General features: G+C 42.1%; 1 protein-coding gene across 6 annotated transcripts in view; it reads right to left on the minus strand.

The window, feature by feature from the left end:
* Positions 1–1108: 1108 nt before the first annotated feature.
* Positions 1109–18932, minus strand: part of LOC129052007 (caspase recruitment domain-containing protein 8-like) — a 61359-nt gene continuing 43535 nt past the window's right edge. For all 6 annotated transcript variants that reach the window (XM_063720174.1, XM_063720173.1, XM_054540827.2 and 3 more), the window contains 4 exons: positions 13258–13383; positions 10387–10528; positions 6806–6850; positions 1109–3463 (listed from right to left, as the gene is read on the minus strand). In XM_063720174.1, coding sequence (XP_063576244.1) covers positions 3198–3463; positions 6806–6850; positions 10387–10528; positions 13258–13383 — 579 coding nt within the window. In that variant the 3' untranslated portion in view covers positions 1109–3197. The remainder of the gene's footprint in view (positions 3464–6805; positions 6851–10386; positions 10529–13257; positions 13384–18932) is intronic.

Here is an 18932-nt window from a genome sequence, read left to right on the forward strand (position 1 = left end):
GGGTACATATCAAAACTACTGAGAATACAAGGATGAGCTGCAAAAATCTCCATTTGTCCGGCAAATGACAACTCAGTGGACACCAAACACTGAATAACACGTACGGTGGAATTATCTGACAAAGACTTTAAAAGAGACATTATAAAAATACTCAAATGAGGCCAGGCGCAGTGGCTCATGCCTGTAATCCCAGCACTTTGGAAGGCCGAGGCGGGTGGATCATGAGGTCAGAAGATCGAGACCATCCTGGCCAACATGGTGAAACCCTGTCTCTACTAAAAATATTTTTTTAAAAAAATTAGCCAGGCATGGTGGCATGCACCTATAGTCCTAGCTACTCAGGAGGCTGAGGCAAGAGAATCACTTGAGCCCAGGAGACAGAAGCTACAGTGAGCTGAGATCACACCACTGCACTCCAGCCTGGATGACAGAGCGAGACTCCATCTCAAAAAAAAAAAAAAAAAACAACTCAAATGTGCCAGGTGTAGTGGCCTATAATCCCAGCACTTTTGGAGGCTGAGGTGGGTGGATCACTTGAGGCCAGGAGTTCAAAACCAGACTGGCCAACATAGCAAAACTCTGTCTCTACTAAAAATACAAAAAATTAGCTGGGCTGTGGTGGTGCATGCCTGTAATCCCAGCTACTCAGGAGGCTGAGGCACAAGAATCGCTTGAACCAGGAGGCAGAGGCTGCAGTGAGCTGAGATCGCACCACTGCACTCCAGCCTGGGTAACAGAGTTGAGACCTTGTCTTGAAAAAAAAAAAAAAGCTCAAACAAGCAAATGCTGACACATTTGCAGGAAAATAGAATATAAGCCAAGAAATTTAAAATATAGAGAACAACAAAATGGAAATTTTAGAACTGATACATACAGTCACCAAAATTTAAAAGGTGGTGAATGCACTCAGTGGGACAACACAGATAACAGCAGGTGAACACTCTAGCAAATTTGAAAATAGACAAATTAAAATTACCCAATCAGAATAATGGAAAAAATGAAAAGATGTCCTAATAAGTAGAATATCAGGGATATTTAGGAAAACATAAAAGTCTAACATTTCCACAATAAGAGTTTCAGAAGAGGAGGAAAAAAAATATAATATTGATTGATTCAACATAAATACTATGGTTTATTTCTAGATGGCAAGCAAAATCACATGTAAGAGGTTTCCATTTAAAAGAATTCCACTATTCATCAAAATTTTCATCTATTCTCAAGACTGTTTATTTCAAACTAGGTTTAGAGTAGCAAAACATATGAATTTTACAGTAGAAAACATGAGAAGGATATATAAGTTTGTTTTCTGTATCCTTTCAAAATTCTTATTTTGAAGGCCTTCTGGGCATATAAGCTATTGGAACTTGTCATCATTGAAACTATTTCCTATAAAGATGAGAATCAGGCTAATAAAAAATATTTTTAGAAATTATGGCTGAAAACCTCTGAGTCTGGTAAAAGACATAAAACTGCAAATTATTTATGAAATGGAGCAAATTCCAAGGGGAATAAAACAAGGAAACTCATCCCCAACATAATGAAATGGCTAAAAACTAAAGATAAAGAAAAATACCTTGAAATCTGACAGAAAAATGGCACACTACATACAGGGAAACAACAATTTGAATGATTGCAGATTTCTCATCAGGAAATACGGAAGCTAAAAGGAAATTGCTGAACAGAAAACAATGTCAACTAAAAATACTACATCAAGCAAAAAACATCACTGAGAATGAAGGTGAGAAAAAGATGTCCTCAGAGGAAGCAAAAAATAAGAGAATCTGTACCTATCAGAACCACTCTAAAAGAACTAAAAAACATCTATCAGACGAAGTGGAAATTTGCAGAATGAAATTTGGAAAATAATGAAGGAAGAGCAACAGAAATGGTAAATATCTGGGAAAACATAACAGATTACTCTTCTCATGAGTTTTTTAAATCTTCTGAGTGATTAAAAGTAGAAAATATATAATAATTTATTGATGGGTTTTAAGATACAGAAAGATTATGTAGAAGATAACTATATCCTAGATGAGAAAAGGTAATAGGATCTAAATGGTGATAAAGTGCCTAGATTCCACTTTAAGTGGTACAAATGTGATAACAGTAGAATAGAAAAAGACATAACAAACTGGCTGACTGAGGATAAATCCTAACATATTAATAATTACATTAACATAAGTAATTGAAATTTTCCAGTTAAAAGAGACTATCAGAATGGGTTCAAAATACACCATAAAAAACTGACTCAACCAGATGGTGTCTACTAGGAACTTGTTTTAAACAGATTAAACATAAAAGGATGGAAATATGTGTGCCATGAAAACATTAATCATGTTTTTGTAGCCATTTCAGGCAGCTGAAATGGCTACAAAATGACAGAGTCTATGGTAGAATCCAAATGTCAGAGTTGGCTTATTTTTTATATGGTACATTGCCAGGAATGTCTGTCTCAGAATAAGCTGAATTACCCTCATTTTCTTTTTGGTGGTTCTGTGGAGTTGATTTACCACATTTCATCTCAGTATTCCTTGGAGTTGACCATGAACATTTAACCCAACAACTCCTTGTACTAGGCTACACACCAGTGGGAAAATATTTTCTGCTCATGTTTGCATTTTCTCCCATTTTTGTGCTCTCTTTCAGCAAATACATTTACATTATTCTAATAATAGTAGCCATAGATAAAGTGTTAAAGTCCTAACATATAAAAAAAAAAAAAGACTATCATCATGTATGCCTTGAGTGTCCTCAGCTAAGAAGCTTTTGTTAGCTTTTCTGCTTTTAGTTATGAGAAGGTGATACTTCAAATGGAGTGTCCCTAGGAATTATTTTTCACATTAATCAGGAAAAATTGCCTTTCCAGGCCCTATCATTCATAAACACACCTATCTGGATGTCCTTTATCCTGGGTCTTCAAGAAACATGTCAATGGATAAAATAGTGATATATCAAGCCATGGTTGGAAAAAATTTAAAAGGAATATTACTACCTTCTTCAGACATTCTTGAGGTAAATGCATGAGGATACAGTCAATAGGTACATGCCAGGTTACAAGTCTGTCCTGAAAGCCTGTGTGATAAATGTTACCCAGTCTTCTTCTGTCTTGAACACTGAAATCAATGGTCACATTTCTGTTTATCCATTTCCAATGAGAAGGCTGGATTCTCTCTTCCAGACTATCTAACTGACTCATCTTACAAATTCTGCTGTCTAAGATAGGACACGAGGTAAGGGTCCCTTTCACTAATGCTTCTGAAGAGCACGTCCAGAGCCAGGTCCCCTTTCTTCTCCACCATGCTCAGCAAGGCCTCATTCTTGCTCTGCCGTGTCTTTTCCTGTTCCACCAGCTCCTTCTCATTCTCAGTGAGAACCTCATTGTCTTGGAGATCATCGAGCACCCCTTTCAGGTCCCCCATCCTGACTTGGAGTTGCCGGTGGTTCTCCTTCACAAAGGCTGCACCTGGATGAAAGGGGGAGTTTCAGACTTTGAGAATCGCTCACTTACAGGATTCAGGATCTATACCAAGCTTAGAGTGAAAATTCGGGGGTGGGAGATTGCTCCTTGTCTTGTGTCTGTAGCTTAATTTGTGGATATACAAAATCACACACATTCACAGAGCAAATATACCCTTTGCAGTATCAAATGCATCGAGGTGTCTCAAATAATGTATCTTCCTCAGTCCTACTCCTCTCATCAATTTCTTGAAGCCTATTTCTTCCTAGTTGGTGTTTTTCATTGAAATCCTAGACAGAGCTCTATCTTGCTGTACATACATTTATATATAAATCCCTCTAACAACGAAACACAAATCTTCTAGTTCATACATTGTCAGAAACTGTGCATGATGCTAGAGGTATGGAGAAGGATTCAGCTGGATCCCCAAAGCTTAGCTGGCAGAGCTATGAAAGAAGAGATTTAACTGGAGACATACAATGCATAGAAAAGGAAGAACATGGGAGAAGATACAGACTTTTTTCCATCATGTAGACTCAGGGTTTACGTTGTGCCCCATATAATGTCTGTATAAACTTGGCTGAATCATATTACTTCCATATCACGTGGTTTAGGATGCATGGAGGTTGAGGTGTGACTTTGATTCAAGACATGTTCTGGACCAGCTTCCTGTAGACTGAGCTACTAAGCTTTGATTTCAACGTGCAGGCAACAGGTGCTATACTTTGCTCCACATCCTAAACATTATATTTAGGAAGGGTAGAAGCCTTTTGTTGGTGCTGCTCAGCCTGCAGTCACCACCTACAGAGATGTTCTTTGATTTATTTTAGGACGTCACCTTTATCTGATTCTTAACCAAGCTCCTTAGCTGATCCTCACTGCACCTCCAGATGTGAGGCATGATTTCTTTTTATTTAATCTGCCTCAGTGGCCTTCCAGGCAACAACAGCTAGGAAATGGCATGATTGCCATTTCAGAAGGTGCTCTCTTTTTTCTCCCAGTGGTCTGTTTTGAGACATGAGTTCGGAAACTTACACTGTGTGGAGCCTGACAATGAAGCCAACAATATGGAAGGCGGGATGAAGACATGGAGAAACATTCCTCCCTTGTGATGTTTTTTGAGCCCATGAATCAGCCTCCCTGGAGTCAGTCCCACATCTCTTCCTTGAACTCGCCTGAGCCATGACACTCTTGATAATTTTACTCCATTTAAGTTAGACTTTCTGTCATTTGCCACACAAGACTTTACACAGATCCAGAGGACATTGCAGATTGCTGCCTTGGGTGATTTTTAAAATTAATGTGGACATGAAGGCATCAGGAGACAAGGAGTTCCAGACCTGGATTTATTGCTTACTAGATGATAGAAACTTGGTCCTCTCAGTGTTAACTCTTTATTTTATTTATTTATTTATTTATTTATTTATTTTGAGACAAAGTCTCACTCTTGTCCCCAGGCCGGAGTGCGATGGGGCGATCTCGGCTCACTGCAATCTCCGCCCCTGGGTTCAAGCGATTCTCCTGCCTCAGCCCCCCGAATAGCTGGGATCACAGGCACCTGCCACCATGCCCGGCTAGTTTTTGTATTTTTAGTAGAGACAGGGTTTCACCATGTTGGCCAGGCTGGTCTTGAACCCCTGACCTCAGGTGATCCACCTGCCTCAGCCTCCCAAAGTGTTGAGACTACAAGTGTGAGCCACTGCACCCAGCCAACTCTTTATATTAAATAATGTAAATAATTTTTTCTCTGCTATATACTAATTCCAGTGTCCTTAACAGATCCTTGGCTGATACCTGCTCTTGACTTTTACAACAGCCCCACAGTTCCCCACTTCCTATTCATTCCCAACCCACACTCAATCATCCACGCTGTTTTGAAGAGCCAACATACTGTTATCCATCCTTTAATAGTTACTCTTGCCTTTCCGTCTAAAGTCCAAAATATTTCAACTTTTATTCTTGGACTTTGAACTTCCAGCTCTTGACCATCCTTCTCATGTCACCTTTACTCTGTCCCTCTAACAGTTTAATTCACAGTTCCCCAGATGCAAGATATTAAATATTTACCCCCCAATAATTTGCTGTTGCATGCTCTTTTGTGTCTACATGATGTCCTCACGCCCTTCTGTAATTAAATCATACTCATTGTTTGTCTACGACATCAGTCATTCTTGGCAGATGACAAGGATGGAAGGAATGGAGCCTGGCTGAGAGATGTTGTTACAGCAGGTAGCTCGTCAGATATGAGCAGGGCAGGAGAGGACTCCTCCTCACCCCACCAGAAATGTCAGGCAACCATCAGGTGATGGTCAGGCAGTTGTTAAACCATCTCTCTAAAATAATAATTGGTTGCAGCCGGCACCAGGGAAAGGCCGTCTCCTGACAGAGAGAAAACACCTGAAACTGGTGATCAGCAGCTTCCCAATAAGATCTCGGGAACTGGGCCAGTGGGCTCAAGAATGTGCATTAAGAGCAGAGTTTAACTGGCCTATAACCTCTTAGGGAGGTTGAGCTGATAAGGGAAGAATGCCTCAAGTGAGCATGCATACAACTCCAATGAACACACTGCGCATGCTCCCCTTCCGAGCGCCTGCGGGCCACTATGCAGGCAGATAGCCCACCCCAGGCGAAGAATCAGGGGAGGAGGGATGCAAGACCCCGGAAGTGTGCCAACACATTAAACCCCAAGTCAAAAGGTCAAACCGTGCACTTGTCTTTCAAGTCACCCCCTCGGCCGTCTTCCAAGTGTACTTTCCTCCTTCCTTTCATTCCTGCTGTAAAGCATTTTTTTTTTTTTTTTTTTTTTTTTTTTGTAGACGGAGAGTCTTGCTCTGTCGCCCAGGCTGGAGTGCAATGGTGCGATCTCGGCTCACTGCAACCTCCGTCTCCCGGGTTCAAGCCATTCTCCTGCCTCAGCCTCCCGAGTAGCTGGGACTACAGGTGCCCGCCATCACGCCCGGCTAATCTTTTGTATTTAAGTAGAGATGGGGATTTCACTGTGTTGCCCAGGCTGGTCTCGAACGCCTGAGCTCCAGCAATCCACCCGCCTCGGCCTCCCAAAGTGCTAGGATTACAGGCGTGAGCCACTGCACCCGGCCTCTTGCTGTAAAGCTTTTTAATAAACTTTCTCTCCTGCTCTAAAACTTGCCTCGGTCTCTCCTCCTGCCTTATGCCCCTCAGTCAAATTCTGTCTTCTAAGGAGGCAAGAATTGAGGTTGCTGCAGACCCATACGGATTTGCCGCCAGTAACGTTCTGGTGCCATGTGACTTGGATACCTTCCACTGTCACTCAAAGACCCCTTGATGTCTCATACATACCCTTGGCTTCAATGTAAACATTTCACTTACCTGAGAAAGGAGGAGGGGCTGACGCAGCTGCAAGCTGGAGATCCACTACAAAAGAGGGAAAAATTATATGATGAGATGAGATAAATCATGTACCCTTATTTAGCTTTTCTAGTCTTTGATGCAACCAACTGAAATAATTTAATTCTACATATGTCATAAGGATCTTGTTTTGCACACTAATACACTGAGGAAACCCCATTAAGTTGTGGGTCACTCACTGACAATTCAGAAAAGGCATCGGAGGAAGAAACATATTTTTCCAATTTCTTTCAACTTGCAGACCAATATCTTAGGAACTATGGGGGCTACAAAAGCATATCATACAGTGCTACATAAATTACAGTCAAAGTGTTTTAGACATGAAATAACAACGTTACATGAGTTAATTAAAACATGTATTTTTTGGATGTGATTGTACCAAGACTGTTGATGGTGCAGAAATTTCGGTACCCTTATAAGTTGATAGAGATTTGCTAATTGGAGCTACCATTTTGGAAAATAATTTAAAAATATTTCCCATGATGCCTTCAATGTGGTTTTACACTTTCATCTAGACTCGTTGATGTTTTCAAAGTTCAGATGAATTTTGCAGCATGCCCCCCCCCCCGCCAACCCCACCTTTGGCAGCAGCCCCCCCCCCCCGCCAACCCCACCTTTGGCAGCAGCCCCCCCGTCACCATGCCACCAAGAGAGAATAAATATGAGCTTCCCATCTCCTGTGAGGTCTCACAATTGAGTTTCTGGTCATTTGACTTCTGGGCAGAACATGAGCTGCCTTGAACCAGCACACTCATCCAAGACCCTGCCATCCACAATCTCCCCCATTTCATCTAGAATTTGCTATTGAAAAAAAAAAAAAAAAGCATGATTGTGACACCTGGAAAAAATCTTTTTTAAATAAAGAAGTAAACAATGTAAAAATATTCTGATGTTTACAGAGAAATGGAGAGTGTGGTGGCATTTGCTTACTCAAAATATGTATCGCGTGTTGGCTGTGGACTAGACTGCATTTTAGCCACTGATAATGCAGGCTATGGGGAATCAGACATCTGCACGGCTTCTTCGCATATTAACCACCACAAGGAGAGCTAAGAAGTTGCACAAACAAAACTCTTACAATCTGAGATGCTAAGACATTTTACAGACTGGAGGGAGGAGGCAGGGAGGGTGCATGTGGAGGTGCACTCATGAGATGCTACTCATGTGGAGATGAGGCCTGGGTCGGTTGAGCATCATCCAACCCTGCAATGTGCCTGGAACCTCCAAGTGCAGTCCCAGCTCATGTGCATAGCCTCAACAAGAGGGCAGTTTGCCCAGAGAAGGGGAGGCACAGCCATGAAGCTGATCTTGAACTCTAGACACCATTGCGGGGAAAGGAAGGTGATGGGATTGTGAGGATTCAGTGTAGGAAGGAAGATCAGTGACTGAGGACCACAAAGAGCAGACAGTCTACACCAGTGGTCCCCAACCTTTTTGGCACCTGGGACCGGTTTAGTGGAAGACGATTTTTTCCATGGACTGGAGAGAGAGGGGATGGTCTCAGGATGATTCAAGTGCAATACATTTATTGTGCACCTAAGTTCTATTATTACATTGTAATGTATAATGAAATAATTATACAAACAACTCACCATAATGTAGAATCAGTGGGAGCCCTGAGCTTGTTTTCCTGCAACTAGTGGTCCTATCTCGGGGTGATGGGAGACAGTGACAGATCATCGGGTGTTAGATTCTCCTAAGGAGCATGCACCCCAGATCCCTCACATGCGAGTTCACAATAGGGTTCGCGCTCCTATGAGAATGTAATGCCGCCACTGATCTGACAGGAGGCAGAGCTCAGGCGGTAATGCAACCAATGGGGAGCAGCTATAAACACAGATGAAGCTTCGCCCGCTCACCCTCCACTCACCTCCTCTGTGCAACCCGGTTTCTAACACGCCACAGACCGGTACCAGTCCCTAGCCCGGGGGTTGGAGACTCCTGGTCTACACAGTCAACACTGTTACAATATTGCCTCAAACTACTAAAATACAACAGCAGCAACAGGCAAAACTCAGTTGAAATTGTTGAAAACCATTCCACAACATGTACTCACACATTTGTTCAACTATGTCCTTCTTCCTGGGCATTCAGGTTGGTTTCATTTCTTTCCCACCACCGACAATGCCTCAAATAATATCACTGCATACAACTTAGCTTCATATGGATGCTTTTATGTTATAGTATGGAATTCTAAAAGTGACTTTTTGTTCAAGGGACTTGTTTTAAAATTAACGTGTGCCCATACAACTACATAAAAGGTTAAAGCAATTTATAGCTCCTATGCAAATGTTGATATCCTTCCCTTCATAGAGCTTCATTGAAATTTTTCATGCTGTGTTACCCAAGACAAGGATCTGCTACTATTGAAGACACTGATTTCTGCATCATTGTAGCTATTCAAACAGAGCATGGCATTTTACAAATGCATTGGAGATATAAATGTATCTCCAGAGATTCAAGGAACTATCAGGAGATCTTTGGCAAATTGTCTGGGAGTTTCTAAACTTTAAAAAATTGTGTTTATGATGTTGAGCTTCTGTGAATGGATAAAACATTTTCCAGAACTTTTTAACAGATTATCTAAGGGAATACGACACCCCAAAAATGAAAAGCATGAGTATGGAAGAAATGATTAAATTGCGAAGAAAATGGAACTAAATAGTCCTTATGTTCCTTCTGACTCTTAGAATCTTCTGTTCTTTACCCCCTAGGTTCGAGGGTTTCCACCCCTCTCCCAGGCCCCTTGAGCATTTCACTTCCTAGAGATGAACAAGTGCTACCATGGTTGTTTTATCACACTGATAATACACTGACAATAGATTTCCCTTTTTTTTTCTTCTTTTGGCAAGAACATTTTATTTTATTCAAACTATTTTTTTTTAATTTAATTTAAGTTCTGGGATATATGTGGAGGACATGCAGGTTTGTTACAAAGTTAAACATGTGCCATGGTGGTTTGCTGCACCTATCAACCCATCACCTAGATATTGAGCCCTGCATGCATTAGCTATTTATCTTTTCTTTTTTTTTTTTTTTTTTTTTTGACGGAGTTTCGCTCTTGTTGCCCAGGCTGGACTGCTGTGGCGCAATCTTGGCTCACTGCAACCCCCAATCCTGGGTTCAGGTGATTCTCCTGCCTCCGCCTCCCACGTAGCCGGGACTACAGGCATGTACCACCATGCCTAGCTAATTTTGTATGTTTAGTAGAGACGGAGTTTCACCATGTTGAGCAGGCTGGTCTCAAACTCCCGACCTTAGGTGATCCTCTCCCCTCGGCCTCTCAAAGTTCTGGGTTTACAGGCATGAGGCACCGTACCTGGCCTTTTAGCTATTTATCTAGATGTTCTCCCTCCCCACATCACCCAAAAGGCCCCAGTGTGTGTTGTTCCCCTCCCCGTGTCCATGTGTTTTAACACTGACAATAGATGTCTTATCCTCTCTGGGAAAGAACCATAAACAAGATTTCTTCTTTGAAATCCAAGGATAGAGGTACATGATGGATCCCTGTCTAAAAATGCCAGCCTCGCCCACTCACCTACCTGGCTTCACCTCAGTATCCCACACCAAAGTCCCATGTCTTTTTTCAGTAATTTCAAGTTGAATGGGTTCCTTCATCTGCCCAGCATAGAATTTTGAGAAGTGCTGAATTTCTCCAGGGCTCCTGTAGGACAATTTCAACTCCTAGAGGAAACACATCAGTTGACTTGAAGCAGTGGAGGGTGGAAATGCCCGGCTCCCTGCAGTGAACTGGCCAATGGAACTTAACCCCTGTTTCCTGTAAAATGTCATGGCTGGTTGAGTGGGAAACAGAGGGAGAGAGGTAAACAGCTCTTTACATTTACAATGTTAGGAAATGCTTTTATATCAGGAAGGGAAGAATAACCTAGCTGTCAACACCACATGAGTCAGAGAAAAACTATCTGAGCTACCAACTGAATACAAACATCTTAGATTTTGAGGGTTTTGAGGCCCCTCATTAATGATGCCACCAGCTCAGAATCCGAGATTCTATAGAGAAGCAAGAAAACTTCTAAAGCAGCCCCATCAGGTTTCTCTGAGCCTCGCTGGGAAGCTGGGGTCAGATATGCCATTTCAGGTCCCTCTCTCTCTTTTGCCCCCAGTCTCCCCAGGATTCCTAAGGAAAGCTGCCCTGGGGAGTAGGAAAGTCCCTTAGGTGGGACAGAATTAGGAAAAGCTTAGCTCATGCAAATCTCTAGTTTCTTCAGAAAACAAGCCCCCCCAGCTCTTGGAAAATAGGGATTTAAAAAATTGCAAAGAGTGAGATTGTTGGCTGGAATCTTTTTAAATGGAAGATGACTCTGAGGAGAGTTTACCTTGCTCAAGATCATCACCTCTAGGGTGGGCATGGTGACTCACGCCTGTAGTCCCAGCACTTTGGGAGACTGAGGTGACCGATTGCTTGAGGTCAGGAGCTCAAGACCAGCCTGGCCAATATGGTGAAATCCCTGTCTCTACTAAAAATACAATTAGCCAGGCATGGTGGCAGGTGCCTGTAGTCCCAGCTACTCAGGAGGCTGAGGCAGGAGAATCGCTTGAATCCAGGGAAAGAAGGTTGCAGTGTGCAGAGACTGCGCCACTGCACTCCAGCCTGGGCGACAGAGTAAGACTCTGTCTCAAAAAAAGATTATCACCTCAGGTTGCAATTGCCACTTCTTATCTCACGTTTACTATGTTGTATCATTATGGATGAAATACCCTGTATTTTATTTATTTATTTATATTTCAGCAATGTTTATGGAAGGTTCTGCAACAGCCAAGAATGTATCTTGCCTGAAGGACAACCAAACTTCTGGGAAAGGCAGTCCCTGCTTCATATTAATTGCTGTGGAGTTTATCAAGGAAACTGGGAACTAAAATCAGAGCAAGGTTGGGCACTTTATTAAATTCCTATGCTCTAGTATACTTAGAAAAAGATCACTGAACTGATGTCTGCAATAAGCTTCACATCTTGTTGTCTATATGACTGGAAAAATCATTTTTCCTATTTTAGCCTTAGTGTCCAAAAAGGAGACATGTAAATATTGACACCTAACCCTGTTGCTTCTCACCTCTTCCAAGGTCCGCAAATAGGAAAAATCTATCTATGCCAAAACAATAACATTGGTCCGTCCCATTCTTAATTAAAGACCTTGAAATCACTGGGATGTGTTTTCCCATTAAAACTGGAAAACAATTAAATCTTGATACTTTGTTCTACAGATGGTATATTGTGCTGGACAACTTCATCTTTATTTTAGAGAACGTATGCTGTGAGACATCTTTGAAAATCTATTTGGGGCCAGGCGTGGTGGCTCGAGCCTGTAATCTCAGCACTTTGGGAGGCCAAGGTGGGCAGATCACGAGGTCAGGAGTTCGAGACCAGCCTGGCCAACATGGTGAAACCCCGTCTCTACTAAAAATAAAAAATTAGCTGGGCATGGTGGTACATGCCTGTAATCCCAGTTACTCAGGAGGCTGAGGCAGGAGAATCACTTGAACCTGGAAGGCGGCGGTTGTAGTGGACCAAGACCATGCCACTGCACTCCAGCTTGGGCAACAGAGTGAGACTCCGTCAAAAAAGAAGGAAAGAAAGAGAGAAAGAGAGAAAGAAAAAGAGAGAAAGAGAGAAAGAAAAAGAAAGAAAGAAAGGGAGAGAAAGAGAGAGAGAGAGAAAGAAAGAAAGAAAGAGAGAAAGAAAGAAAGAGAAAGAAAGAAAGGGAAAAAAGAAAGAAGAAGGAAGGAAGGAAATCTATTTGGAAATACACTAGCTTTAAGTTGGTTAATACTCTTTGAATCAGTAATTTCATTTAGGACACTCTAGCCCTGCAGGAAAAATGTAAAACCATATGAATGGAAAGACTTATTGCCAGGGCACTTCTTGGGAGAAATTACATGCGACTAAATGTTGAATAATCATGAAATAATGAAAAAAGCTCTTGGGATTTTGCTACATGGCATATCATGTCCCAGTAAATTTGTATGTAGGAATAATTTAAATTGCACAGAATTATATAGTAATCTCCATTTAAAAATACATAAAATGAAATATATAACATAAAATCAGCTCTTCCTTCAACTACCTTAACAAATACATATTAAGTGCGTTAGTTAGGCAAGACATCAGGACTGAAGATAATCATAACAGGGAAATGCAAATTTCAGTTTAGGAAACTCAATGTGTAGTTTTAACCTAATATAAGTACATCAAATACTAAAATGTTACCTCTGCCTGTCTTAAGGTCTTGGAAATATGTAATATGATTAATACTATTTTTCTATAATTTCAATTTTTTAAAGGGCATATTTGTGACTAATAAAGAAAAATGTTGCATTTTGCTAAGATTCTTCCATTTGTTTCAGAAATATAAAACATTCTGAAACCTGCTGAGTTGGATTTGAATTCTACTAACCTTGGGCATTACTTTCAGGTTAGCAGAATTAGACACAATATAACTGGAACCAAAGTTCAGGGGTTCCATTGGGGGCGAAGTCTGCAGGCGCACACCATGGAAGCGATCTTCCTCATCATCTATCGCCTAAGGAAGAAGGGGCAGAAACATTAGAGAGCAAAAGAAATAGTAAAGCAAATAGTGGCACAAAAAGTTATTTATATGGTATATTAAGTAGCATGTAGGATATGATTCAATTGATATAAAGATTAAGGTATTCAATTGATATAAACATTATGATAGGTAGATAGATATGAATGAATATGTCTCTATGTACAAAGAGACATATTGATGAAATTTTACTGAAAGATATCTCAGGGCCAAAGGATTTCTTGTGAATGTGAACTTATAAATTCTTGTATAGTTTGCTTTTATTTTTACACTGTGGAAAGACTGGCTGCACACTTATGAAAGCAGAGGACAGAGGGACTTCCTCTTGGTGCCTCAGCAGAGGACTGGTAGCTCAGCTGTGTCTGTGAACACGTCTATGATGGACAAGGGTAGAGATGTTACTTCTCTCCGTCATAGGGCTGTTGTGAGATGCTCAACCACCTGACGATCAACGAGCAGATACAGTCACCTCTGCGAGGCCCAGCAGCCAGAGCAGAAAGCGAGACCTCAAAACTATCTCTAAGCGGCCAGGCACGGTGGTTCACACCTGTAACCCTAGCACTTTGGGAGGCCGAGGTGGGCAGATCACAAGGTCAGGAGTTCGAGACCAGCGTGGCCAGCATGACGAAACCCCGTCTCTACTAAAAATATAAAAATTAGCCGGGCGTGGTGGCGGGCGCCTGTAATCCCAGCTACTCTGGAAGCTGAGGCAGGAGAATCACTTGAACCCGGGAGGCAGAGATTGCAGTGAGCCAAGATTGCGCCACTCATTCCAGCCTGGGCAACAGAGCAAGACTCTGTCTCACCAAAAAAAAAAAAAATCTATCTGAGCAGCCATCAAAGACACACAATGTAATTCAAACAAAACCCTCCTACCTTTGGGAAGTCTCAGGTACAACTCAATAGAGACTTTGCAGAATTAATGAGCAAGGAATTTATGCTAAAAACAATGACTGTCAGTGATATTATTAGTCCAGCTGATCGACTCCCTTGCAGGATAATGACCAAGAGGGACACAAGGGGACTTCGGGGAAGCTGGTGATGTCCTGTTGCCTGTTCTAGGTGCTGCATACGTGAGTGTGTCAACTATGAAAATTATGAAGCAATAAATTATGTACATATTTATTAAAAGTAGAGGCCAGGTGCAGCGGCTCATGCCTGTAATCCCAGCACTTTGGGAGGCCGAGGCGGGCAGATCACCTGAGGTCAGGAGTTCGAGACCAGCCTGGACAACATGGTGAAACCCCATGTCTACTAAAAATACAAAAATTAGCTGGGCGTGGTGGTGAGTGCCTATAATCCCAGCTACTCGGGAGGCTGAGGCAGGAGAATCGCATGAACCTGGGAGGCAGAGGTTGCAGTGAGTCGGGATCGCATCACTGTACTCCAGCCTGAGCGACAGAGCAAGACTCTGTCAAAAAGAAAGCAAAGAAAAGAAAAGAAAAGAAAAGGAAAAGAAGAGAGAGAGAGAGAGAGAGAGAGAGAGAAAGAAAGAAAGAAAGAAAGATGTCAGCAGATATCTAGGAAGAAAAGGATGGCCCATGCAGAAAACCTGAATTGGGCCTGGGAGATCAAATAAAAGAAAAATTTCATATTGTATTGAGCAAAGAGATGAAACTATGATGGGGGTAAGGCAGAGAAGGGATGTGGAGAACTATCCAGGAGGCATCACATGTATGTTTAGAAAAAGAACCAGTTTCCGTAGGGTCAAAAGAAACTGATGGGGGAAAGAAATAACATATCGTACCATCTCTGATGAACAATTATTTTACATGAACAGATATGTTTAAATTAAATTATAGTAATAACAGATTAGAACTAAATCACCAAATAAATCCATATCACATTGCTAGGATTATCATTACGGACAGATTTCTGTAGATGTTGAGAGACATACCACTGGATTAATTTTCTTAACCTTTTTTATTTTTTATAGTTCTTATCATATGCACATATATTTTTCCTATAGCATTCCATGTAATATCTTTGGTTGTCATGTTTTTGCCTCTTTTGTTCACTGATGTATATCCTCAGCCTCTAAAATAGTGTCTGGAATATATAAGGCACACAACAAATATTTATTGGATGAATAAATGGGTTTCCCTGGAACAGTACTGTTGAATAGAAATGTAATGCAACCCCCAAATGCAATTTTTTTTTTGAGACAGAGTCTCACTCTGTCACCCAGGCTGGAGTGCAGTGGTGTGATCTCAGCTCACTGTAACCTCCGCCTCCCGGGTTCAAGCGATTCTCCTGCCTCAGCCTCCTGAGTAGCTGGGATTACAGGCGCGTGCCAGCACGCCCGGCTAATTTTTGTATTTTTAGTAGAGATGGGGTTTCACCATGTTTGTCAGGCTGGTCTCGAACTCCTGACCTCATGATCCGCCCATCTCGGCCTCCCAAAGTGCTGGGATTGCAGGCGTGACCAAATGCAATTTTTAATTTCATAGCAGTCACATGTTTTAAAAACAGCAAAGAGAGGCAGATGAAATGGCTTTTAGTAATGTATTTCATTTAACTCACAATATCATTTAAGCACGTAACCAACACAAAAAATAAGTGCTATTTATGTGCTTTCCTTCATATTGTCTTCAAAATCTGTGTATGTGTATTAATATGTGTATTAAAACTTAAATACTTAAGTTTTACAGCACATCTCAACTCACATACTCAATAGCCACACGCTATTGCCGGCCATTCAAGCCTATAGCTGGCCAGTGGCTATAGAGCTGAACTGTGCTGCTCTCGAAATAGGGAAGGGAAGTTCTCAGTGCAACAATAGATATTTAGAGTTTGATTATGGTTTGAAGTGAAGAAAAGGTTTCTCCTCTCTTCTTCCCTTATCCTACCCTCAATAGGGAAGAAGAAGACAGACCACTTTTCATTCAATGGGTCAACAAAATTTCAAGAGGTACCTACAACAGGCCTCACCTTGCGCTTTTTTTTTTTTGAGATGGAGTCTCGCTCTGTCGCCCAGGCTGGAGTGCAGTGGTGCCATCTCGGCTCACTGAAGCTCCGCCTCCCAGGTTCACGCCATTCTCCCACCTCAGCCTTCCCAGTAGCTGGGACTACAGGCACCCACCACCACGCCTGGCTAATTTTTTGTATTGTTAGTAGAGATGGGGTTTCACAGTGTTAGCCAGGATGGTCTCGATCTCCTGCCCTCGTGATCTGCCCACCTGGGCCTCCCAAAGTGCTGGGATTACAGGCGTGAGCCACCGCACCTGGCCCTCCTTGTGCTTTTAACTAATTTATGATTAAACAGAAATGGTCCCGCCCATGATATAGAGTACACAATTTACAGAGAAGCAGATCATAAATAAATAAAGAGATATGTGAACACAACAGAGGGAAGGAAGAGGGTACAATGATCAAGAACAATGGGAGAACTGGAGGGCATGGTGGCTCACACCTGTAATCTCAGCACTTTGGGAGGCCGAGGTGGGCAGATCATTTGAGGTCAGGAGTTTGAGACCAGCCTGGCCAACATAGTGAAACCCCGTTTCTACTAAAAATACAAGAATTAGTGGGGTGTGGTGGCGCATGCCTGTAGTCCCAGCTACTCGGGACGCTGAGGCAGGAGAATCGCTTGAACCCAGTAGGCAGAGGTTGCAGTGAGCTGCGACTGTGGCACTGCACTCCAGCCTGGGCGACAGGGCAAGACTCCATCTCAAAAATAAATAAATAAAGGGAGGGATGGACCAGACTAGAGGGCCTACTAAAGGCTTTCTGAAGCAGAAATCTTTAGGCAGAGACTAGAAAGATGAGCAGGAGCCAGTCTTGCAAGGGAAACACAAAGGGTAAGAGCCCAGAAGCAGGAATTCTTGGAGTATTTGAGGGATGAAAATTCAGGACAGAAGTGCTGGAACATAATGAGTGAGAAGAGAGTGACAGGAGATGGATAACTGAGATGTTCTAGGGTCACAAGAAGTCATGGCTTCAGCTGGGCACAGTGGCTCACGCCTGTAATCTCAGCACTTTGGGAGGCCGAGGCAGGTGGATCACCTGAGGTCAGGAGTTCAAGACCAGCCTGACCAATACAGTGAAACTCTGTCTCTATTAAAAATACGAAAATTAGCCGGGCATGGTGGCGTGCGCCTAGAGTCCCAGCTACTCAGGAGGCTGAGACAGGAGAATTGCTTGAACCCGGGAGACGGAGGTTGCAGTGAGCTGAGATCACGCCACTGCACTCCAGCCTGGGGGACACAGCAAGACTCCATCTCCAAAAAAAAAAAAAAAAAAAGCCATGGCCTCCAGGCCATAGTAAATAATTTGATTCATGTTCTAAGTGTAACGTGAATCCATTAAAGAATCTTTGGCCAAAGTGTGATGTAGTAATGTATTTTTTAAGTGTATTAGAATTAAAAATTTTTAATTTTTTTCTTTCCAACATTTATTTTATTGATTGATTTATTTAAGACAGAGTTTCGTTCTGTTGCCTGGAGTGCAGTGGCGAAATCTTGGCTCACTGCAACCTCTGCCTCCCAGGTTCAAGCAATTCTTATGCCTCCACCTCCCAAGTAGCTGGGATTACAGGCATGTGCCATCACATCCAGCTAATTTTTTGTATTTTTAGTACAGATGGGGTTTCACCATATTGGCCAGCCTGGTCTCAAACTCCTGGCCTCAAGTGATCTGCTCGCCTTGGCCTCCCAAAGTGCTGGGATTATAGGCATGAGCCACCATGCCCAGCCCCATCATTTATTTTAGGTTCAAGAAGTACATGTGCAGGTTTGTTGTATGGGCCAATTGCATGTAATGGGGGTATTACTTATTTTGCAAAAGATCTCCCTGTTCCTAGATTTTAAAAATAGGTGGTAGATGAAAAACAATGGAACCAGTGAGATAAGCTTGAAGACTTTATCCATATTTCTAGCAAAAATGGCAGTGGATGGCACTAAAGCTGGCAGTGAAGCTGAATGGAGTAAAACTGGTTCAAGTCATGCTATGAAAATGAAAAGAATCAAAATTGATGAGATGCTGGATGTGGGAAAGAAAAGAAATCGAGGCCGAGGGGGGGCAGATCACTTGAGGTCAAGAGTTCGAGACCAGCCTGGCAAACATGGTGAACCCTGTCTCTACTAAAAAATAAATACATAAATAAAACAAAAAAATACAAATAGCTGGGCATGGTGGCAGACACCATAATCCCGCTGAGGCATGAGAATCACTTCACTTGAACCCGGGAGGCAGAGGTTGCAGTGAGCTGAGATCACACCACTGCACTCCAGCCTGGTGATACAGCAAGACTCCGTCTCAAAAAAAAAAAAAAAAAAAAAAGAAAGAAAAAAAAAAAGAAAAGAGAAGAAATGGAGGAATTAAAGATGAATGCTAGAGTATGGCTTGAATGACTCGATGGAATTTAGTCTCTACCCTGAATGGGGAAGAGAGTTGAATAAACCACTTAAAGGGAGAAAGTTGAGTCAATATATACAATTAGATATGCCAAATAAACACTCATATGGAGAGGTGAGGTTGGTGGTTCCAAGTTGGAGCTCTGGAGAATGTTCAGGACTGGAGATATA

Source organism: Pongo abelii, chromosome 20, assembly GCF_028885655.2.
Source record: "Pongo abelii isolate AG06213 chromosome 20, NHGRI_mPonAbe1-v2.0_pri, whole genome shotgun sequence".
NCBI lineage: Eukaryota > Metazoa > Chordata > Mammalia > Primates > Hominidae > Pongo > Pongo abelii.